Source organism: Lactuca saligna, chromosome 1 (genome assembly GCF_052625555.1).
Source record: "Lactuca saligna cultivar CGN05327 chromosome 1, ASM5262555v1, whole genome shotgun sequence".
Lineage (NCBI taxonomy): Eukaryota > Viridiplantae > Streptophyta > Magnoliopsida > Asterales > Asteraceae > Lactuca > Lactuca saligna.
In genome coordinates, this window is record NC_136417.1 from 34,356,642 (window position 1) to 34,382,007 (window position 25,366).

At 36.5% G+C, this 25,366-nt stretch overlaps 2 protein-coding genes across 2 annotated transcripts; both read left to right on the forward strand.

Moving 5' to 3' along the window:
- The first annotated feature begins 383 nt into the window (after window positions 1-383).
- LOC145032296 (EEIG1/EHBP1 protein amino-terminal domain protein) lies at window positions 384-2,380 on the forward strand. The gene is made up of 3 exons (XM_078981065.1): window positions 384-831; window positions 916-1,065; window positions 1,155-2,380. The coding sequence occupies exons 1-3, from the start codon at window positions 451-453 to the stop codon at window positions 2,277-2,279; spliced, it is 1,656 nt and encodes a 551-aa protein (XP_078837191.1). The 5' UTR covers window positions 384-450; the 3' UTR covers window positions 2,280-2,380.
- Window positions 2,381-11,419: 9,039 nt separating this feature from the next.
- LOC145032306 (vesicle-associated membrane protein 711-like) lies at window positions 11,420-12,896 on the forward strand. Its single transcript, XM_078981075.1, has 4 exons — window positions 11,420-11,842; window positions 12,039-12,229; window positions 12,357-12,520; window positions 12,614-12,896. The coding sequence occupies exons 1-4, from the start codon at window positions 11,626-11,628 to the stop codon at window positions 12,702-12,704; spliced, it is 663 nt and encodes a 220-aa protein (XP_078837201.1). The 5' UTR covers window positions 11,420-11,625; the 3' UTR covers window positions 12,705-12,896.
- Window positions 12,897-25,366: the final 12,470 nt, after the last annotated feature.

Sequence of the window (25,366 nt, forward strand, 5' to 3'; positions counted from 1 at the left end):
AAAAACCTCTAACTTAAAAAATGATCTGAAGTCAACCCTAAAGTAAGTTTTTTATCTGATTCAACAATCGTTCGTCAGAAAAATATAACAATGAAATATAATAAACATAATAGCCAGTGTACAAACGGAAATTTAAATATGACAGTTAGAAAAGTTAATCAATTATTCCGGAATTAATCTATACATAGGGGTACAATTTATAAAAACTCCAAAATGTGGCGCAAAGTTCACAAATTGATATAGAGACTAAAGGGTCTTTTTGTAACTTAATCGAAAAAGAAATTTTCAATAAGTGTTTCCCCCACGCCGCGTCCAAAGTCCAAAAAAACATGGTGACTTTCCGTGTTTGTATCCCTCCAACGCCGTCTTCAAAACCATGTATAAAACAACCTTAAATTCTCCCTCTTTTTCAACAAGATTTCTAATTTCTGATAAAATTCTTCAAATCAAATGGTTGTAAAGATGAAAAAATGGTCTCCGTGGCAGCATCAGCCGCCGGTAGTCACGGGATCCAAGAAGTTTCGAGTGAAGGTGGAGAGGATAAAGCTAGAAGGATTCGAACATGGAGGCGGAGGAGGAGAGAAGGTTATGGGAGTGGAATTGAGGTGGAAAGGGGAACGAAAACATGGTTTAGCGGCGGTCGGGTTTCATCGGCGGCGGCCGGGAGAGCGTTGGTGCAAGGAGAGGATTGTGAGGAAAGGAGAGGTTATCGTGTGGGAAGAGGAGGATGATTTGGAGAATATTTGCTGGTTTTCAACGGTGGCATCAAATGCTTATGATTTAAATCAACACAAATTTGCACCATGGATTGCAACTTTCAAATTCACCTATGTAAGTTTCATTTCCTACGGAATTGCAAGTACTATTCGTTGCTAATTTGCTACAACTGTATAACTCAATGATGAATGATTGCAGGGAGAATACAACAAAGGAAAAACGGCGGTGATCGGAAAAGTTTCACTGGATTTGGCTGAATTAGCTTCGAGAATTGATTCTCCGGTGATCGAAAAGAGGCTTCCCGTTGATCTCGAGGTCGCCGGATTCACGACACAAGCTACAATCTCGGTAAGTTTCTCGATCGGAAACATTTAATTTTGCAGAAAATGTCCATTACCCAACCATTACTGAACATCTATTGACCACGACCACAACAGGTTTTGCTGAGTTTTGTCGAAATCAATGACTCGGTCCAACTCGCTCACGAGGCAACTCAATCCGAGGATGTCGTAGAAGTTGCAAAAACCGAGAAGAACCAATCGAGTCTCGAGGAGGTGTTGTTTTCGGACTCGGATAACTCGGTCACATTCGACTCGGAGGGGACATCCGAGTCACGGGATGTGACTCCGCCACGGTCTATGGTTGCCGTTCCGCCGGAGCTGGACAAAAAGGCTAATTTCTTTAACTGGAAGAGGCAACGACTGAACCATCGGCGGGGAAAATCGAATGTCGAAGGTTCCGGCGAGTCAATCGTCTCCGGTTCAGAGCAAATAAATATAATCCAAAATTCATTTCCTAACACATGGGATGCAAGAAACTTCGTTAGTCGAGATGGAGAATCAAAGCTCAACACAGAGTCCTTCTTCGCCTCCTTTGATCAACGGAGTGACAAAGCCGCCGGACCAAGCGCCTGCACCGCCTTGGTAACAGTTATCGCCCATTGGCTCGAATCAAACGCCGCCACCACCACCATGCCAACCGTCCAACAATTCGACTCTCTCATCATCTCCGGCTCCTCCGAGTGGAGAAACCTCTGTGAAAAAGAAACCCACGTGGCAGAATTTCCAGACAAACATTTCGACCTCGAAACCGTTTTACATGCCGGAATCCGGCCATTATCAGTTTCTCGAGGGAAATCCTTCGTGGGGTTTTTTAGCCCGGAGAAATTCGATTCATTGACAGGAGTGATGTCGTTTGATGAGATATGGGATAACGAGATTAGTCGAAGCCCTGGGGTTTACATCGTGAGTTGGAACGATCATTTCTTTGTGTTGAAAGGGGATGAAGATGGTTACTATATTATTGATACTTTGGGTGAACGGCTTGTTGAAGGGTGTGATCAAGCTTATATCTTGAGGTTTGACCATGGCTCCTATTTGACTGAAAGTGGAAGCAACGAGGTGATTTGCAGAGGGAAAGAGTGTTGTAAAGAGTTCATCAAGAGGTTTTTAGCAGCCATACCACTAAAAGAGCTTGAAATGGAGGAGAAAAAAGAGGCTGTCCCTTACTACTCGTTGCACCACCGTCTGCAGATCGAGTTCAACTTCTGTAGTACGGTGTAACCACCACCTTGGTGCGGTTTCCGACCACCAATGAGGTGGTGGACTTGTATATTTGTGTATATAAACTAAATTCATGGTGATATAGATTGAATTTATGGATACCACCCATTAACCGTAGGATACCAACTATTTTTCTTGTAGATAGAAATCAACGGTAACTAATATGAAATGATGATGGAACTGGAAGGAAACTCAATAACTCGTATACTAGTTTTTGGTAAAAAAAACTTTTTTCAACCAATCAACATGAAAACAAAAACATATTGTTTTAATGCCGGTTGTAATTAATTTTTGTTATGTTATTTTCTCAACATATTAGATAATATTAGTTAGTTTATAATTTTAGGAACCATCCTTATAAAACATGTGAATTTGAATTTTGAAGTGAGTTGCTTAATATATCTAACATGACACATGATATAATATTAATTAGGAATTATTAGAGTGATACTTGAGAAAAAAAAAATTAAAACTATTCTTCTATTAAAATAGAGATGAGGCTTGTTCAAGATATAATTTATGAAAACTTTTAGTTTTAAAAGAAAATGATAATAACTCTCAATTAGGAACTTTTACTTTTGGTCATATTTAGTTTCTAATATATATATATATATATATATATATATATATATATATATATATATATATATATATATATATATTATTTGATTTGCTTTTGAATTATTTAAAATTGTTCACATTTTATCCTTATGAAGGGTAACAACCTGCCATAAGAGTAAAATATAAAAATTTTAAATAATTCAATGGTAAATCAAGCACCAAAAAAAAAAAAAAATACAGTGACTAAATATGAACAAAGTTGGAAAGTTTATTATCCTTTCAAGCCATTATACATTTTTGTAATAATATGTTAGTTTATTTTGTCTATTGATAGCAATCACTTAGATTAATAATTTTGATTTCAGTCATTACGACTTGTTTTATGTTGTCTTTGTAAGGAATATTATAGAATACAATACCTACTACATAACCATTTTTTTTGTTCATAACTTTAAATCCTAGTTCATGAGATAACCGTTTAACTAGAGTTTATTTATTCACCCATTAGTGAAACACCATCCCACAAAGAAGAAATAATCAATAGAGTTCACAAAGGCAAAAAGACACATATACGACAATAAAATTAAAAATAAGATCGAAAATCAAAAGGCGTACAGTGGAAAGTACATATAGAACCAACATACAAATAGAAAAGGTAAGTACAAGTAATACCTAGGGAAAAAAAATATCGACAAAACAAGTTGAAAGCAAAACAGTGAAAACTGGGTGAAATTTACAAACAATGTAAATGAAACTAGCACCTAGACTACTAATGTACTGCTCCACGTCCATGATCTTATACGTCCACACACTTTAATCAAAGTTTGTGTCCTTGTTAAGATAAAAACCTCATTCAAATCTAACACCACATTATCTTCACATTTCTTTATCCTATGTTCTGTCTTCTTCGTACAATCTATACAAACAAACGTCTCCACCATCTGGAGTGAAAACTGTTGCCTATGTCCTAAGTATATGTCTGAAACCACCACAATCTTTTTTCCTTCAATTTCTATTTGATTGAAGCCGATTCTAATGCATTTCTAAGTGTTGTTTTTAGTATCTTATATAGTAATGGTATATCATACAAGTACTACAATATCTTCTGTAACGCCGGCGTTTCCAGGCTAGGCATTATCATTGATGTAATAGTCTAGGTTAACCCTTGTAACTCTTTTTGAAGTATTAATGATGAAATATTTGAGTATTATGTGAATTATGTGTTTATTTTATTAATTATTATAATTTAATGAATTAAGAATAAAATAAGCGTCAAATTTGAAGTGTGGGATAATATCAATATCTTTTCATAAAGATGCAGTGGTCGAAACAAGGATTCCGAAGATATAAAGAATGCCGAAATCCGAGATATAACGAAGAAGTTATGACCAGTCGAAGTTTCGCGACAGAACCGGCAACACTGAATGACGTAAAAAGTGAAATTTACGTTAGAGTGATATTTAGCCTTAGTGATCTGAACGAAAGTCATAGAGTTCGTTAAACCGAGAGTGTGCATAAAAAGAACACCCAAATCTGACTTCGTATGAGGAAGTTATGATTTTTCGAAGTTTCGACTTATCAGTATGCAACCCGAATACTCGATTTGAGACCGAGCGGTTTTTAGTCGAAACAATCTAAACAGAATCGAAGATCTCGTTAATTGTAGTGAAACGATGAAAGGGTAGACGAAAACGGATGTCGGATGAAGAAGTTATGATTTTATAACGGAGTTTTCCTGTCTCGGCCTACTAAAAATAAATTCAAAATTTACCAACGGAGTCTGAATGAAAGTTGTAGATCGTAGTCTCACTTACGCGTGGATATAAAGAACGTCGAAAACGGAGTTCGTATGAGGAAGATATGAATTTTTGAAGTTTATTAAATATTTTCGATATTTAATTTAAATATATATTATCCGATATTATCCAGGGTGGGAGTCAGCGACCCTATCGTCATTACGCCCAGCGTAATCTCATGTTACGCCTAGCGTAATTCGACCTTCCAGCCCCTATAAAAGGGTGTCGAGGGCAACCTACTTCTTTGCTCATTTCTTCCATTTTCTCGCGTTTTTGCATCGTTTTTCGTGCAAGAATTATCCCGAAGCCCCGGTATCATTCCCGAGCCCCGAAGCAAAGTCTCGAAGCCACGAAGATCCCAAGAAGTGCGATTCCCGAGCCGAAGCTCTGCCCGCGAAGAGTCCGGTTTTTTGTGAAGATCTTCCAGATCTGCCGAAGAATACTACTTCTACAAGTCGTAGTGTTGTCCGATCATCTTCTGATCAAGTGAGTGTGTGGTTACTTTCTTCTAACGCAAAATTATGAAGTATTTTATACGAAATACGTGTTATGTGTATATTTTGTTGTTATATGCGTGAATGTATATTCACTTTCTTCTATATCATAGATACGATTTATTCTCTATGAAATACGTGTTATGTGTATGTGTCTCATCTGTTGTTTTGGAATATGTATTGAATGAGAATGCTATACAGGTTTTAAACTATGTATAAAAATATATATTTTTATCTACTAATTTGTCGGGTAGAACATGGGTAGATAGTTGACGTGTGATAAACAGATGAGAGGCCTCGATGTTGTTTTTGATTCAGTCATATAGTGGAGTTTAGATGACGACTACATACTTTTCTAGACAGTCCTGTGGAACGCTAGCAGGTTCGCCACTTGTAGGTGTTAATGAACTTGGGTGTTCATTCGTTGTACTCCATCCCCCTCATGGTTGCCTTATTTGACATATATTGTCGAGAAACCCCCGAATGCATGTGGTGTCGCCCCGATGAAATATTCTAAGACTAGGTCCCTTGTGTTAGTTGTTTTAGAGACGTAAAGTGAGAATAACAGGAATGGGTAATTGGGTTATTGTTGGTTGGTGGAATTAAATATAATTATTTATTCTGGGTTGAAAACCCTATATGCTCACCAGGCTCCCAAGCCTAACCCACTCAGTTTTGTTTGTATTACAGGAAGTGGCGCAAGGGCATAAGATGGATGAATCATCAAGTTGTTTTGTTTATAAGTTTGTATATGTATATATTTGTTGAATGACTTGTAATGTTATTGTTTATGGTTTATGGTCTGTATCGGAACATGACATCCCGAGTTTTGATTATATAATGAAAAATACATTTGTTTAAGAAATGCTTTGGTAAATCTTATTTTATCATACTTTGTTTTTGGGAACAAATTCCGCAACTCTTTCAAATCAAAAGGATTTACTCTGAAATTATTTTAAAAGCATAAATGAAAATCGGTGTTAAATGAAAATCGGTTTTTTCTGGCCGAGATTTTGGGGATGTCACATCTACACTTTTGTGACCTTCATATTCTGTTTGTGCTTATTCTTAATAAAATTTTGAACTATTTACAAGATAATGAGTTGAAAGGCTAACAAACTTTCAATTTTGTTTATATTTAGTCATTGAAATTTTTCGTACGTTATTTATCCTTGAATTATTAAAATTGTTCATATTTTACCTTTATTACCGGTTGTTATTGGTAATAAGGGTAAAATGTGAACAATTTCAAAATATTTAAGGGTAAATCAAGCACGAAAAAAATTCATAACTAAATGTGATTAAAGTTGAAAGTTTGTTACCTTTTCAAGTTATTATCTCGAAAAAAAAAACATTGAAAAAAAAACTTAAGGGATGGGTTGTTGGTTAGTAATTAAGGGATGGGTTGTATCGAAGAAGGTTACCTTGAGTGCAGTATCTGTAGCATACCTTGGAGAGACTCGGTATGTCTCGCTAGTTCGGAGCCGTATAAGTTTTAGTATGGACAAGTTAGATCCTTAGCTATGGTAAGCTTGGAATTCCCCAACGGATTGATCATGGTAGCAAGGATTGGGATTTCTTCTCATTGAGCATCGAGGCGTGAGCAGGATCGAAGTGGGGGAGAATCCTCCGAGTGTATAGGGTAAGGGCACGCAAATCCAGATCGGGTATATGATTCTGAGAAGGAAAGAAGGTAGTTCAGCGTTTGACGAATCGAGTAGTTCAGGGTTGAGAGTTTGAGAACTTCCCATCAGTGCGTGCGTGTAAAGGGTAATGGTGGGTATGTGGTTCGGATTCAGGTTAAAGGGCCGCAGGGAGGACTCGTGTGAGTCGGAATGGAGATCTTGAGGTCAATTAGTAGGAGATGTTTTCGTGTTAGCAGTCAGTGGTGGAAGTGTTGTCAGACTACGGGGCAGCCGTAGCATTTTGTAGTAGCTTCGTTGGCGGAGTTGGGGCGATGCCCTTATCCCCTAGCATTCAGATAGGGATCGGGAATGGGGAATGGATGAGAGTGGTATGGAGTTTCCTGTATAGCCATTGAGAGATGAGACCTCGGAAGAGGCTACTCTAGGATATAGTCGGGTGAGGCCCGTGTGAGGATAGCAGTATAGATAAGACCTGAGAGCAAGGTGGCTCAGTAGTATGGTTGGGTGAGACCCGTGGGCGAGGCCCGTGAGTTTTAGCAACACAGGTAGGACCTGGTAAGGATCTTAGCGTCTAGGCAAGGGGATCGGGGATCCCAGGAAATTGTAGTGCCAGCACGGTAGAATAGATTGAGCAGTATAGGTGGCGGAAGTATCTTCGAATGTTGCTGGGAGCGACTAGTGCTTGTGCTGGGTCAGTAATTGGTGAGAGTCGGTAATCCAGATATTGATAGGTTGGTAAGGACTAGGATTGTCTCAGTTCATTCGGAAGCCAGATAAGAATAGAAGGAATACTAGTCAGTAGCAGTGCAGGGATGCAGAGTATGGTGGAATTCAGTTAGTCGATCGTGGGGTGCTCGACACCGAATGATAGTAGGAAGAATGCCCAGTGGATACTGGCAACGATGACCCGTACTGGGAGTGGCGGGAGTAATAGATTTGGTGAGGAAAGGGTCTTCACAGCGGCAGAAGGGATAGATGGTTATGAAGCGTTACCTTGGGAAGGCAGGGAAATCGCGCAAGGAAAGAAGGGGTGAACCCCTATGTTGCAGTACTCGGAGATTACCAGAAAGATTGTCGGTTGAGTAAGTTGTGTTTCCAGGATGTTCAAGGTCAGGATGCATCCGAAGTTATTATCTGTAAGGTTTGGCGTTGGTCTGAATGATTAAACGGAAGGCCAACAAAGTTAGGCAGCTGGAGCTAGAATGGATGGTGGGGCTTTGGAGGCTGATCGTCGGCAGTAGAGTATGGTGAACTTCGAGGAAGAAGTTTAGTTTAAGTGGGGGAGAGTTGTAACACCCAAAGTTTCAAAGGCCAAGAAAGGAAAGAAAAGCACTAATTTAAGGGTCGACTCGGCGAGTCCAAGGAAGGACTCGGCGAGTCCGAGCGGGATCCGAGTCAAGGAGTAAGTGACCGACTCGGCGAGTCGGCCAAAGGGACTCGACGAGTCTGGTCTATGCGGGGAAAACCCTAAAATCAGGACTTAGAGCCTATTTAAACGTCCCATTCTCTCCCCTAGGGTTTCTTTACTGCCCCTTTCACCCAAAACACCGCACCCTAAGCCCCCATTGTGCCCATTCATGCTTTTGGCCATTTTTGAGTGAGTTAAAGGAAGAAGAAGAAGTGGGAATCTTTGAAGCGTCAAGGAGTGGCTTTGGATCCGAAGTTTGGGGATCATTTCAGAGCATTTGAAGGTATTAAGTCGTTTCTCTCCTCCAGATTTCCTTGGTTATGAGTTTTGGGGCCTTTAAGCCATGTTTGAAATCAATCTCGAGCTTGAGGTCCAAATCTGAGGTTGCTACCTCAGATCCATGCTTGTTTTGGTTTATAATTCCGTAAAGTATCAGCCCTTGAGTGGATCATGGAGTCTTTTTGCCTTAAGCCCTAATTTTTGACATGTTTTGCTTAGATCTCCTTCTCTACACGTAAAGTTTGCAACTTTACGTGTGGAATAGGCTTGGGAAGGGTAGATCTACAGCTTGGAGTCCATGCATGACTCAAAAATCCTCTGCATGCAAGGAGAACTGAAGGGACTCAGCGAGTCCTTTGAGTGGACTCAGCGAGTAGCATGAAGTTGTGGAGAAACTCGACGAGTGGGATGAATAACTCGTCGAGTCGTATGAAGATTGCCGTGCACTCGACGAGTTTGTTCTTGGACTCGGCGAGTCAGGTCGCGAAACCCCAAACCCTTCGAGCTGTGACTCGCATCAGTGAGTCGGGTGGAGACTCAGTGAGTTGGATAGGTCTGGACTCAGAAATCGGTAGACTCGGCGAGTCATGGACTGACTCGGCGAGTCGAGTCAGGAATGGAAGGAATCTGAATATTATGAACTCGGCAAGTCAGTAGGGTGACTCGGCGAGTAGGGTTGACCTGGAAGGTTGACTTTGACCAGGACTTTGACTTTGGACTAGGGTGGACTTGGTTGTCTTTCGGGGGTCAGTTAGACTTAGTGTTGCATTGATATTGGTAGTTCGGGGAGCAAGGGGAGCAGGAGTTCGTGAGTTGTCGGGCAGCAACTAGTGAGATCAGCCAGTGCAGGTGAGTTTCCCTTTGTGTGAATGGGTCTAAGGCCACAATGCCGACCCATGTAGTTATGAGTAGAAGACTCGGGGGTTAGCCCTAGGCACAATATGCTAGTATTATTTTCAGAACGAGGTCCAGTAATAGCGGGCGGGTGCCCAAGGAATTGTTTATATGATAGTTTATACTTGTTGTCTGTGTGATACATGTATGTGCCTGGTAGGGAGGTGAGTGTGGGCGAGGTCCCGTATCTCACCAGTAGCAGAGTGTGAATGGGGTTCCATATCTCACTAGTGGCAGAATAGGGGCGAGGCTCGAACTAGAACAGGAGTGAGAGTGGGTTAGGGCCGTACCTCACTACCATTAGGAGCGTGGACGGGGTTCCATGACTCGTCAGTAGCAGGATATGGGCGAGGCCCAGGATAGGCGAGGCCTTAGGACATAACCCGTTGTATGTGTTAGTTACGTGTTGTGGAATGTTTATGTGTTATTATTATTTGTTGGCGGGTGAGGCCCTGTGGCAGGTGAGGCCTAAGTAAAATAGATCTGTATCCGAGCGGGGCTCGAAGCTAGGCGGGGCCTGGAGCGGCGGGGCCGTTGTAGCGGGCGAGGCCCAAGATAGGGGGCGTGACCCAGTATGTGTAGTATGTGGTTATGCATGGTATGTGGTAGGGTGGGGAACTCACTAAGCTTCATGCTTACGATTTTCAGTTTTGGTTTCAGGTACTTCCGGTAGCGGAGGGAAGAGCTCGGGGTGATCGCATGGCACACACCATAGATTAGACAGCCTGGGAATGTTTACTCTGATAATGAACATGTGTTTTGAAAACTTATACTCACATTATGTTTTGGAATGATGACTTTACTTTAAGTAATGATTTATTAAAATAAATTTTTGGTCTTAAATTTTAGGTCGTTACATGGAAGGTCCTTACTGTTTGTTTTTATAACGCGCATGGTCACTGTCTTATCTACAAAAAATTATTTTGCCCTTGATTTTTTTAATTTATTTAAATAAACACACCTCCAACCCCAACCCTCACCTTACCTTACCTACCCCACAATTTTCCCTATTTAAATAATAAACTTTTTAGGTAAGATGATAAACAAGCGCGTAACGAAAACAAACAATATGGACTTTCCAAGTTAAAAAAAATAAGTTAGGGACCAAGCGCGTAAATTATCTCAAACCATAGGGACCATTTTTGTAATTCACTCTATTTATTTATTAAATGTGTAACACCGTATTTTGAATCGTTCTGTGATTCGGGATCATAGACCGTAATTTGGTTATGTGTAGGCTTAAGGGCTTTAAGGAAGTAAGGTTTGAGCTTTACTGGAAGTGATTATCATTTATAAATGTGATTAAGATTCAGTTATTTAAAATTTATTTGAGTTAATGAATAAACATGTATTGGCTAATATAATTTTAATAAAATTTTGGCTTCTATAGAACAAAAAAAATGTTTAGCTTCTCTCCTTATCTTTTCTATTTGGTGTTAAAAAATGAACTAAACTTGCCAAACATTAAACACGAATCATAACATTATTTATCTTATTTAAAGTATTTTTACTGGTAATTTTTTATAAAACTTTTAATTATTTAAATAGACATACGTGATACCTCCGTTTCCTTCCAAAATCAAACTTTCTATTAGGTTCGCTAGATACCAAAACCATGATAAAAAAAGTTTTTTCTAACATGTTTCTAAGAATACATATAAAAAACATTAATTATGAAAAATATTACTGTACTTAAATATAATAGACATTAATTATAAATAATATTCTTCTTTATAAATATATTTACATTTTAATTATATTAATATTTTTTAAAATAAATATTTTAATTAATATTTTTTATATGTCTTAAAGCACGCATTAAAAAAATCCTAAAAAATAATATAAAAATAGTTCAAATAAAAAAATTTAAAAACCAAAAACACAATTTACCACCTTACGGAGTATGGAGTATGGACCAATGTAGTTTACTGTAAAAACAAAGTTACCATTTCTTGTATTTGGGCCTACTTTTTACGTTTTGAAAAAAAAAAAAAATCAAGCGGTTAGATTGATTTGCAGGCTATAGGGATTTGACTAGGTTCATAAAGCTCGGAACCGAAGATGGATGCCAACCATGAAGGGGTCCCAACGGAGCAAAATCAATATTTACATGTTGAAACCCTAGCCTTCGTCTACTTCCGATCCCCTCCCACCCTCTCCAAATCCGTTTCATACCAATCTAATTCCTCCCAAAAGCCCTAATTTTTCTCTCGGTTACAGTTGGATCTTTGTTTAGATCGAGAGGAGAGTTAGGGCTATTGACGGAGAATGACAATTCTTTACGCATTGGTGGCGAGAGGATCTGTGGCGTTGGCGGAATTCAATAGCTCGCAGACGAACGCGAGCACGATTGCGAGACAAGTTCTCGAGAAAATCCCGGGAAATAATGATCTGAATGTTTCGTACTCGCAAGATCGGTATATTTTTCATGTTAAGCGTACTGATGGGCTCACGGTTCTCTGTATGGCCGACGACGTTGCCGGAAGTAAGCTAAACATCATCCTCTTAGAATTCATATGTGTTTTTTATTTCCGTTCAATTTAAAGTCATGCAATTGTTCCGGAATTGTTAGTTTCACGTGTAAATTGAATTTCTTCCATAGATCTTTGGTTTTTGCTTGAACAAGTCACTTGATGATTTGGAGATTATGGACAAAGCATCTGATACATTATTTTTCGCAGGAAGGATTCCTTTTGCTTTTCTTGAAGACATTCATCAAAAATTTGTGAGGACTTATGGTCGAGCAGTATTATCAGCCCAGGCTTATGGCATGAATGATGAATTTTCAAGGGTTCTTAACCAACAAATTGAGTATTACTCAAATGATCCTAATGCAGATAGGATAAACCGTATAAAAGGTGAAATGAGCCAGGTCAGCAGCTTCTTCTTCTTCTTCTTCTTCTTCTTCTTCTTCTTCTTCTACAATTACAAATCATACATTTTTAATCGTTTCTGCATATATTTCAGATTACAATTGTTGATTATGGTTTTGTAAACAGGTGCGCACAGTCATGATACAGAACATTGACAAAGTTCTAGAGAGAGGTGATCGATTGGAGCTACTTGTTGATAAAACTGCGACTATGCAAAGTAATACTTTTCGATTTAAAAAGCAATCTAGAAAATTCAGGAATTCAATTTGGTGGAGAAATGTCAAGCTCATGTAACTTCTATTTCTCTCATCAACTTCTTTATTTTTTACAATTACTTTATTCCATTGCTAACTTAATATTGGATTCCAAAATCCAAATTGCAGGTTTGCTTTGATATTTCTTCTACTGGTGGTTGTATATGTTGTGGTTGCATTTGCTTGCCATGGGCTTACACTTCCTGCTTGTTTAACATAACAACTTTTTTCTACTAAAAAAAGGAGATATGGGTTACATTAAGGAACTTAAGATTTAGGCTCCTGAACTGAAACTGGATCAAAGATAGGTTTGTAGTTCAAATGAAATGATTGCTTTGACAACCTGTATCGAGTTTTTAATCATGTGAATGTTCTTCTTGGTGTTTATGAGTGAAGATGCTCAATTTTTTCATCCTTTGGGAACTTTCTTGCATATATATGTGTGTAATGTTTGTTATGGCGATTCTTGAATGTTATTCAGGTTCATTTGCCTTCCATAACTGTATGTATATGTGAGAATTATATATGAAAAATTCTTTGTTTGGGTTTTGGCAGATGTTGGATGTTGCTTAACATATGAGTTAAAAGGGTTAAAAGGGTGTTTGGATAAATTAGCTGAAAAAATAGCTTATTACCTTATTAAAATAAGCATTAAGTAAGGGGAGGATGCCTATTAAAATTTGTTTATTTAGTTTATCCTTATCAGAATAAACTGATTTTTAAAGATTCTTATCCAAACATTTAAACTTAATTTATTGTGATGAAAATAAGCAATAAGTAATAAACATATTTTTTTCCTTATCTAAACACCTTTTTAGATTATATTTTTGATAGACTATCTCATATCTCTTTATTTATTTATTTATTTAAGTTGTAGTCCATACCATAAACATAACAAGAGCTTACAAATTCATAAGTTCCTAACTCATTGATGTAAACAAAATAATGTAATGAGTACATTAAGGCTCATTCTGATTTTTCACTTGGCAACTATGTATCTATTAACAATAAACTTTACAAAAAACTTGGTTTCAAATTCTTACACTAAAAAAACAGTAAACTATTTTGTAACAAAGAACATAAACGATTCTATAAACTCAAAACTCTCAAAAGTAGAACCGTAAATGAACCGAACGAACATGAACAATGTCTTATTCATATTCGTTCGTTTAAGTTAACCGAATAATTGAACGAACACAAACAGATAAACGAACAAGCTTTTTTGTTTATGTTTGTTCATTTAACAAATTATATTGTTCATGTTCGTTTGTATATGCTCATGAACATGTTAAACGAACATACACGAACAATGATAAACAAACACAGTTGAACATATATGAATATAAACAAATATATAATATACTAATGTAATACAAAACAATTGAAAATATTTGAACATAAATAAACTTAAACTAACAAACATAAACGAACGTCAACGAATAACACAAACGAATGTTCGTTAACATAAATAAATGAACGAAACTATTGTTCATGTTCGCTTGTTTAACTAAACCAACGAAAATTTGTGTGTTTATGTTCGTTTATTTAACAAACGAACATAAACGGATTTCCCGCTGAACAGTTCATGAACGGTTCACCGAACGTTCAACTCGTTTACATCCCTACTCAAAAGCCAGTTTAGAAATATAACAAAACATGTGGAGATCAATGAAGGTTGCAAAACTAGATGTGATCGTAGTCTCGTGTTACAAAGTACAAACCCTCCTCACACTGATTAACAACTCAATGAATAAAAACACCGACACAGAATGAGAGATTGAGAGATAATATATAGAAAAAGAGCATGAATGACACAGGGCGATTATATGTACTTCAGATCATAACCAAATTGCAATCCGGGTCGAAAGGGTCCTTGCCTCTCCTTACTTTGGGCAAATTGAGCCCCGATCCCTTGAGTCTTCAATAAAAACGTCTTCAGTCCCTCAACTTATACTCACATACAAAAAAAAAAGAACAACCACAATACCAGCCAACAATCAATCAAAAATCTTTAGCCCATGCCCCATACCACATGAAGATATTGACGTGACACATTAATAAATATTATTAAATATGTGTGAGACTCATGTATTACATATGTTAATTAAAAAAAATAAATATCAAAATGTAAACATTAAGTATTTTTTAAAATTAATTTTAAAATAAGGAAGGAAAAAACATATTTATTGCAATTTAATATCATATTTATTACAATAAAATACTTTACTTGTATAGCTATATATCTTATGTGACTTTTTAATTTTAAAAATTAAAAAAACTTAAAAACTGACATGTGAATATTATTTATTTCAAAAATACCACAAAATGCAAAATATCAAAAACTTATAAGAAATTGACACGTGACAAGATAGATCTTTATTTATTAGGTAAGATTAGAGTTTGTATATTATTAATTAGTTTTTGCATCCCGCGCTGGAAATACATGCGTTGTCAAGTTAGTATATACATTCAAAGACGATTACATGATTATAATCTAAGTACGCAGATTCAGGAAAGCTAGACTCCACCAAAAGATTCTTTCTGGTGAAGTGCCATAACGCCTTGAAAATGGATATGTAATAAAAATTAAATTTGTAAAATGAAATCTAAATATCGACTAGAAACTTTCGAAATTACATATTTTGATGATATTTTCAAATGAAACAAGCAATGAATACTATTCATTGACATCAATGATTTTTGAGATTACAGTTAATGGTGCTGAGTATCAGTTATAATAAAATAAAGATATGATTTATTAAAATCATGTCATTTTGAACATACTTAGTCTGTAAGGTGTGGTAGAGTTTTTATCGCTAACATTTCTATGTGACACCTATTGCCGACTATGAACACCGTCCCTCACCTAATATTTTCACCATCGGTAATCTTCAACAGTGAATGTTCACTGACGACATTCTCTCTTTCTCTTTTCCGTTTACCTTCTTTTTTATCTTCTCTTTAGACATCATCCATTAATATATAATTTCATCGGCAAAGAATTGATTGTTGAAAAAGAAATCTAGGTGGCATGTGGCACCACACCGTGCAACCTTAGAAACTTATATTTAAGCATTAGGACTAGTGAAGTAAAAAACTTATAACATTATAAAGAAAACCAACTTTTGACACCGGAAATTTACCATGTCTAAACTCTAATATATGTCAGTTTGAGACAAATTTACATCACAATGTAGATAAAATTTAAAAAGTCTCAATGATATATTTAGATTTATATTGAACATATGTAACAAAATCTATGATTGCAAACTTTTGTAACATATGTAACAAAAGTGTTAGTGATAGAAAATTGAAACGTAACAAACGTCTATGTAATAAATCATAGTATTAAATTGATATAAAAAATAATAAATTAGAATACATATACAAAAAATAAAGTTGGATAAAAATTATAATTTTTGTTTTTTGAGCAATGTTCATAAAAAAGTTAAAAATTTGGCGAAAAAAAGGATACATATTAAGTTCATAAAAAAACGGACTACAAAATGAAAAACAAAAGTATGTTAGGGACCCAATTGGTAGTACAATTAAAATGATGAGTCAAAACTGAAAAAATTAAATAGGTTAGGAGTGGGGTAGAGGTTGTAAACAAAGAAAAAAACAACAAAGACTACAAAATAAACACAAGTATGTTAGGGACCAATTGGTAGTACAATCAAAATGATGAGTCAAACCTGAAAAAATAAAACAGATTAAGAGTAGGGCAGAGGTTGTAAAAAAAAGCCTAAACCTGCACCGACTAATTAGAATAACCAAAGACTCACTAAGGGCATCCATAACCGGATTTAACAAGGTTGAATAGAATATAATTGAATATAATATTAAAGAGAGAATATGAAATTGCATGCTCATTGAAGGAATCATATGATTTATAATGTAAAAATTTGAAGGCTTTAAGAAATTATGAGTTTTCTCTCTTAGTTGATACTCCATTAACTCTTAAAGAGTAGAATAGATAATGAAGAGTTGAATGGATAATGGATGTCTTAAGTTAGATTACTTTGATCGATTATTAGTTATAAAGTTATATTATTAAACTAATAAAACAATCTTGAAGCCAACATTTGTAAGCATCACCTATGCATCTAATATTACAAATAGAGAAATCAAAATTACAATAGAAAATTCCCAATCCACTCAATATTTTTTAAAAATAAAGACCATCATTAGTCTCCAAATAATGTATAAGTCACATTTAGGATCACAAAAAAGATTTTGCATTTTTTTTTTAGATTTGAAATGTGCATATGCACATCTCAATGTTCATACACACACATATATATATATATATATATATATATATATATATATATATATATATATATATATATATATATATATATATATATATATATATATATATATATATATTCATATAAACGACACTATGTCAACATTTAAAAAAAATCATAACTTGAAAACTTCAAAAAAAACAATATATATATATATATATATATATATATATATATATATATATATATATATATATATATATATATATATATATATATATATAAAAGATACATATTCAAATGTGCATACATACATTCACATATGCATATACATACATTTTAAAAAAAGCATCGTTTTTTAGCTTGGATGTATCTTAAACATTTGATTTTGAAGAGTGTTAGATTTTGAAAAATGTTGGTCGGATTAAGAGTTTTCGGGTTCTTATAAATATTTGAGTTATATATATATATATATATATATATATATATATATATATATATATATATATATATATATATACACACACACACACGCGCACACATACACACACTAGCGACGAGTACGAATAATTATTATAAGAAAATGTCTAGAAAAGTCTTTATATTTTATACTAACTTACAAAAAAGTCTAAAATTAAAATTTGTTTACCAAAACACATGAATTATCGGTAAAACCGATGATTTAACCCCTTTATCTCGGTCTAATTATTTCACCATAATTTATGAATAAGTTTCAAACTAAAATAAGTGATTATTTAACATTTTTCTCCTTATAACATACATATTACCCGATTTCGTTGCTGACTTGAACGTCTGGTCATTAAATGAGCTGGTGGGATGGATATGTTGAGTTATATAATGTTATGTTTACCGTAAAACTTGATATCCTGATGTATTATATATCTTTTGGAATATAAAATACATCAAACGAAGACTATAATAATTACATAAACTAGTAACAACTTTGTCATTTTTAAGTGTATAAGAAATTTCAAAATATCTATCTAATCTTATCTAACCCATTATATCTGTCTCATAAGCTCATTCCTACCATTTTTCCCATAAACACATATTTTACCGGATTCATTGCTAACATAAATACATAATCATAAATGAGTCGATGAGATAGATATCAAATTTACGGTAAACATAGAATTATATAACTCATTGTATTAATTTTATCAACTCATTTAATAACTAGACATCCAAGTTAGCAATGAAACGAATAAAATGTATGTGACATGGAAAAATGGTAAAACCATCACTTAATTTTAGTTTATGACTTATCCGTAAAGTATGGTAAAATAATGACACTTTAATAGAACTAAGTAAGTATTGAAACCGGTAAACCGGAAAAGGGGTCAAATCGTTGTTTTTACTGGTAATTCATGTTTTTTCGTAAACAAAATTTATTTTGAGGATTTTCGTAAATTAAGGTAAATTATTAAGACTTTTCTAGAGATTTCTTAAAATTATATGACAGAGAGGACGTATATCAAGTAAATGTATGTGTGTGAGTGTGTCCATGAATTTCCAATTGTAAATATATGTGGAGCCCCATATTATTTGGAGAGGATTTGTGAGAAAGTCAAGGAAAAACAAGTTATTCATGCAACTAACGAATTATCAAGTAAATTTGATAATACTGCTAGTTCATCCGCCACAACAAACCAATCCTGTCGTTTGATGAAGCCAGGTCCATGTTACCTGTTGAAGAGCACCGACTTCTCACCACCAGAACACCTCCACCATCACATGACAATCATTCCTCATCACATCAGCTCTCAATGTTACCAATTCAACGCTGAATCGAGGAGGGAGAAACCATTCCCGTCACAATCACCATGGGGGTTCACAAAATAACATTCACCACTACCCCCCACCATCGTATTCCACCACCCTTATCCTGCTGCCTCCACTGGAACTCCAGTCGTCGGTCAACGCTATAGCTGGTTCTTCATCCCAGCGCCGTTGATCCATCAACTACATTGGTGGCCTTCAAACAGAACTTGCCAGACCCCTAACACTTCGTGGGACTTTAATCAATAACAACCCAATTACCCTTGGAGTAGGCCCAAATAAAATAATGTTGTTAGGCTTCTAGGAAAACATGCCATATGCCAAACAACTTAGCATAACATCCCACATGCTTTTCACCAATCCAACAATCCTGTTTAGCCCCTGTGGGCCTGGCTCGGCAGCCCAGATCAACTAACTTCGCTTCCGAGCATATTTAGCATGATGACGTTGAACGACCCGTCAAATGGCGGATGGGTTATGGATATCGAGGCCACCGATCATGTTCATTATGATGTAGGTATTATCAAATCTATTTGTAATAATGCTTATATCCCTAACTCTATTTTTGTTGGTAATGGCTCTGCAATACCTGTCACAACCTCAAGACACACCAATTTACCCTTTTCAAATCCTTATAGTCCTTTACATTTGCATAACATCCTTATAACACCAAATATCATTAAAACCCTTATATTTGTAACGCCCCGAACCTAGCAAGTCTATTTTGAAACCCGCCTTCTTTTGATTATTGTCTTTAATAGCCCTCGAAGAAGTTATGTTGAGTCTCGGGGAGTTTAAGGGCTAAAGTTGAAACTTTAGGCTAAAGAGGGAGTACACTAAGCATACATAAGAGTACGTTGGGCGTACTCGCGTCAGCTAAAAACCCTAATGTTCGAGGTTGGGACTATATAAACACCCTTATGGATCATCCTTTACCCTTAACTCAGCCTCCATACCTCAGAGAATGCCCCAAAACCCTAGTTTGTGTGTGAAGAGTGAGTTAGTGTGCATCTTGAGCTTTGGAGAGTGGAGTTATTGCACCAAGAAGCTAGAGGAGGAAAGCAAGGCCTTAGATCTGAAGTTGGGTTATACCATTAGAGATCCAACAGGTAAACGATTGAACCTTTATGCTTATTTACTTTAGATCAAGACATTTTAGCTTTATGAAGGTCTTTTGGTCCCTAGATTTCCCAAGTTGATGCATGTGAAGTTCTAGACGACAAAAGTTGTCCTTTCAGACGTTTTGAGAGGCCTTAAGTGATAAAAATCGGTTCTTTTTAGCTAAACTTGATCCATGCATGTGATAAGAACGTCTTAATGGATTAATACTATGAGTTAAGGACTTTTTGGACGTCCAAAGTGATAAAGTTTGAAACTTTATGATTCTATGGCATATTTGGGCGATGCATCTGGAATATGGGTTTAAGTGCTCAACCCATTAAGCACTTATCAAGATCTTGGTAAAGCCCGTGCACGCCCCGTGTAAGATCTTATGCCCAACATACGTGGTCAACGATCCCGATGATGGTTAACGAAGAACTACGCTACGCCCAGCGTAACTGGGAGGTACGCCCCACGTACGCTCCCTGTTGGACTTTTAGCTTGTGCGCTTTATGCCTTGGGCCGGTTATGGGTCAATTGGGTTTAATCCCTTAATGTGCTATGGATATAGAATTGTTTGGGCCAGGTTGGACTTGTAGGTTTTGTGTAGGCCCAATAGAGTGATGGGCCCAATTTATAAATTGGGCCAATAATAGAATTGGACAATTTAGGTATTGTTGATTAATTCGTATTCTTTATCTCTCAGTCGAGGGTGTCGGGTGTAGTAGTTGAGGACTCTTAATTCAATTCTGCACTATTGTTAGGTGAGCTCTCCTCACAATACCAACAGGGTCTACGACACTAGGTCGGTCCCTTGGGATTTTATCCCAGAGTTAGCATGTGTTTCATATTCATGATTAGTTGGATTGGTACCTTGATAGATAGAATGGAGCTATGTTTAGCAATTAGTATGATCTGTGATTATTGTGTGACTTTGTGCTATTTACTATCTCGACGTACATGGATGGGTTGGGTTGAGGCGGTGTCCTGCTTTGTGCAGTTGAGGCCAATATACCCGGGGCGGTCCGGATAGGCTGTAGGCTCGTAGGAGGCGGTCCAGTCATGTCGAAGGCCTGGTAAGCGGTCCAGATAGGCTGTAGGCCCGTAGGAGGCGGTCCAGTCATGCCGATGGCTCGAGAGAAGTCCAAATAGGCTATAGGCCCGTAGGAGGCGGTCCAATCATGCTGAAGGCTCATTATGCATGCTGTTTGTTATTATTGTCATTACCTTTATTATTGGCTGCTAGAGGTAGGTATTTTGGGGGTAACTCACTAAGCCTTCGAGCTTACATTTTATTGATTATTGTTTCAGGTACATCAGGTGACCAGGGCAAGGCGAAGGCGTGACGTACACATCCCCATATTTATGATTTTGGACTTCTGGGAACTCTGATATGAAAACATTTTGAAAGTGATTAGAACTTGTTGATGTTTGAATAAATTTTATTTGTGTAAAAATGGTTTTTGGAAAGTTTAAATTTCTTTGAATTTTTTTGGGTTGTTACAATATTTGTCAATAAATTCATCACTCACAATAATTCTTCTATTGACTTTGATCCTTTTGGTTTTACTGTTCTTAATTATTAGACAAGTCGACATCTAATCCGATGTGATAGCTTCGATCCCCTCTACACAGTCACCAGTTCCACAAGTCATGCATTTGTCTCCACCAATCCACCGCTTGGCATCAACGACTCGGTCACCCTAGTGATCGAGCCTTGAAACATTTACTTTATAGGAGTTTAATTTCTAGTAGTTCACCAAAAAATAATGTTATTTTTCAAGCTTGTCAACTTGGCAAACACACTAGACATCCTTTTATCTTTCTGATTCTATTGTTTCTGCACCTTTTGAAATTATTCATTCCTACTTGTGGACATCTCCTATTGGAGGTACCATTAAAAAATTTCAATGTGATAACGATCATGAATATAATAATAAATCTTTCCATGACCCTTTTTGCGTCTAATGACATCACTTTTCGTTTCTCTTGTCCTCACACATCCCAACAAAATGGGAAGTTTGGACACATGATTCACACCATTTACAATATGGTTCGTACTATCATTTTCCATGCACACCTACCGCCAACCTTTTGGCTAGAAGCGCTCTATATAGCTATTCACCTCCTCAACATTCTACCATTCGTATCTATCTCAAATGACACTCCTCACTATCGTCTCTTTTGTCGCCACCCCAGCATATGACCATCTCAGTGTCTTCAGATGTTTGTGTTCTCCCCATATTCATACTACTCATAAACTCTAGGCCCGCTCTACACCTTGCATTTTCCTCGGCCATCCCACTTATCATCGAGGTTTTCGTTGCTATGGTCTCTCCACTCGGAAGATCATTATTTCTTGCCATGTTATATTTGATGAGACAATCTTCCTATATGGCCCGGTTACCCCAACCGAACCCCCATCCTATGATTTTCTCCCTGACACAGATGTTTCCCCATTTTTTAGGGAGATTGTCAACATTCACCACAAACACCATTAACCCTACAATAGACATTGTTCCCCTCGTTCCGAATTGGTCCCTCTTATAAAGGACCAGGCTCCCCATTACTCACATTCTCCATCTCCTCCCTATATAGTCTCAACCCTTCATGCTCATCCCATGACCACTCGCTCTAAAAATGGAATATTCAAACCCATAGAATGCCTTAATCTTCACTCATCATCCATCTTCTCTATCCCGAGGTCACACATATAAGCTTAGAAAGATCCCAAAGTGGTAGAAAGCCATGAATAAGGAATATAATTCACTTATTTCAAATGGTACTTGGGTCATGGTGCCTCCTCCTTCGGAGGAAAATATAGAGTGCTCCCATGTGGTTATTATGCATAAGTTCAATGCATATATATCTTTTCCTTACAAGCGCGCCTAGTGGCTAATGGCCGCAATCAACAACCTAGAATCGACGGTGATGAGAGTTTCAGCCCAGTTATTAAACCAACCACTATACACACTGTTCTTAACTTGGCTGTTTCGAGACATTGGCCAATTCATCAGTTAGATCTGAAGAAGGCTTTTCTTCATGGTCATCTTCAGGAGACAGTTTACATGCATCAGCCACCTGGCTTCCGAGACCCACAACATCTAAATTATGTTTGCCACCTTCAAAGTTTGTTATATGGCCTTAAACAAATCCCTCGTCCCTGGTACCAACGATTTGCTCAACACGTCATTCATATGGGCTTTTAGCACAACATGACATATTCGTTTCTCTTTCATATCATCACGACACTGATACTGCCTATCTACTTTTGTATATCGATAACATTATGCTCACCGCCTCCTCCTCGAATCTTCTATAGTAAAAAATCTCTAAGATTATTCGAGATTTCGCCATGTATGATCTAAGGGCTCTTAACTACTTTTTGGGTATCTTTGCCACCCGGACCATACAAGGTCTCTTCATTTCCCAAAATAAATATGCATATAAGATACTTCAACGGACACACATACTCCAGTGTAATCCAAATCATACTCCAGCTGAGACCACCCAAAAGCTAGATGCCATTGGTTCGCCTGTTTTAGACCCATCCTTATATTGCAATCTTCGACGCTGTTTACTACCTCACATTCACTCGACCAAATATTGCATTTGCAGTTCAGCAGATCTGTCTCTTCATGCATGATCCTAGAGAACCTCATGTTCATGCTCTCAAGCATATTTTTGCTATATTAGAGGGACACTAAATCACGGTCTCCAACTTCATGTCTCCCGCTCTTCGGAACTGGTTGCATATTCTAATGTCGATTAGGGCGGATGTCCGGTGTCTCGTCGCTCGACTTCTGGCTATTGTATATTCCTTGGAGATAACCTTATCTCCTAGTACTCTAAACGACAAAGTGTTATCTCTCGTTCCAGTGCGGAAGTGGAGTATCGTGGTGTGGCCAATGTTGTTTTCGACACATGCTAGGTTTAAAATATTTTTTCATGAGTTGCGGTGCCTTTGATAAAATCCATCATTATCTATTGTGACAATATTAGCACGATATACTTGTCATCGAACCCAATTCAATACCAATGCAAAAAACACATAGAGATTGAAATTCATTTTGTGCCGATCAGGTTGCATGCGGGTTAGTTTGCTTTTTTTTTTTTTTTTTTTTTTTTCATATTCCATCTTCCGCACAGTACACACCAAATGACTTCCGACACAGCTTTTCAATGACTTCAAGTCTAGTTTGCACGTTTTGAATAGTCCTCCCAATAAAACTATGGGGGGTGTTAGTATATACATGTATATTAGATTGTAAAACCCATATTCTCATGTATTGTATTAGGCCTAAGGCCCATGTCTATTGTGTATATGTATTTCTGTTTTGTAATGCTTATTAAGAATCTTTACCTTAACACCGATAGTGAGCATACCCTTGTGGTTGTGGACATATATTTTCAATGGTCTAAGTTAACATGCCTTTGGAAAAAGTATTCATGTAACAAAAGTATTCCTGTAACCGAAGTATCCATGTAACATGTAACTGAAGTATTCAATGGTCTAAATTAACAAGCCTTTGGCAATGGGAATCTTTACCTTAACCCCATGGGGTTTTTATGTTGATAAGATTTGGTTATTTGTGAAATTGAAGTATTCATGTAACTTAAAAAAAAAACGGCAATACATATTTTCTAACCAACTATAAAATCTACTTCTTTAATCCATGTATATTTCAAATAAGACTTAACCATCAACTTCATGAGGAAAATATCTCACCATACAACTAACTAGGCCAAAAGCCTATTGATTTACAAATTCACTTTGTTGAATCACAAACCATTTCTTAATCCAGTTCATATGTTATGTTTGAGGGAGTGGAGTATGATAAGATCCCACGTGACATGTCTTACCATAGCAAACACCGCCCCTCCTATGTGGTTTGGGATGTGTCGCCAAAAAAGGGAGTGCTTTTCTCTCTCTCTCTCTCTCTCCATGGTACCACTTTTCATGTGTGGTAAGAGGGTGTTGCAAAATAAGAAAATGTGACACCACTCCCTTCAGCTTTAGGAACTATAGATGTATCTTTGAAAAGTGGACGTAAAAAAAATGCAGTTGTTAATCTGTAAACAACCATTTCATTTTTGTGAAACCAGGTCATATTATCCGCTAAATAAAAGGCTAGACGGCACATATTAAAAAAATACAATTTGTTTCTGTGTACGGATGTTTTGAGTTTAAAAAACCGGATGCTAAACAAACTCCCATGTATTTGGAATCAGTTATATTTTTGAAGGACGATTTATATACCAAAATAATCTCTCAAACGTGTTTAAAACGGGTTAAAATATGTGGTTCTAGACTTCTAGCTACTTAATTATTAATTATTTTTATTTTTTTAAGGTATTATGGATGATATTATTAGAAAACTACTCATCAATTACCGACATAACGCACATGGAGAAAAAAGGAATGGTGGAGATATGTTATAGAAGTCTACATAAAATGCTTGAATTGGGTGGATTTGATCATTTGACTAATTTCTCTAGGTATTTCAAGTATTGTTTTCTTATCTAAACGACTATGGTAATTGAATAGAAAGCCGATACGTCAAGTCAAGATTACCATAAGTGTTCATATCTTTTTGGATTAAATGTACACATTTGCACCATCTTATCAAACCATCAAAAAGGTGCACGTACTTTGTTTCTCATGCATGGCAATCTTTGTAATTTATGATCTCAAATATTTCCGAATCCCAAATTTTAAACTCAAAAA

What these genes read in the sequence shown, in the direction of transcription:
- LOC145032296 (XM_078981065.1), top strand. Translation starts at nt 451, where the DNA reads ATGGTTGTAAAGATGAAAAAATGGTCTCCGTGGCAGCATCAGCCGCCG. An exon ending in CAACTTTCAAATTCACCTAT is followed by an intron (nt 832 to 915) that starts GTAAGTTTCATT and finishes GAATGATTGCAG; the next exon opens with GGAGAATACAACAAAGGAAA. An exon ending in CGACACAAGCTACAATCTCG is followed by an intron (nt 1,066 to 1,154) that starts GTAAGTTTCTCG and finishes CGACCACAACAG; the next exon opens with GTTTTGCTGAGTTTTGTCGA.
- LOC145032306 (XM_078981075.1), top strand. Translation starts at nt 11,626, where the DNA reads ATGACAATTCTTTACGCATTGGTGGCGAGAGGATCTGTGGCGTTGGCG. An exon ending in GGCCGACGACGTTGCCGGAA is followed by an intron (nt 11,843 to 12,038) that starts GTAAGCTAAACA and finishes TATTTTTCGCAG; the next exon opens with GAAGGATTCCTTTTGCTTTT. An exon ending in TGGAGAAATGTCAAGCTCAT is followed by an intron (nt 12,521 to 12,613) that starts GTAACTTCTATT and finishes TCCAAATTGCAG; the next exon opens with GTTTGCTTTGATATTTCTTC.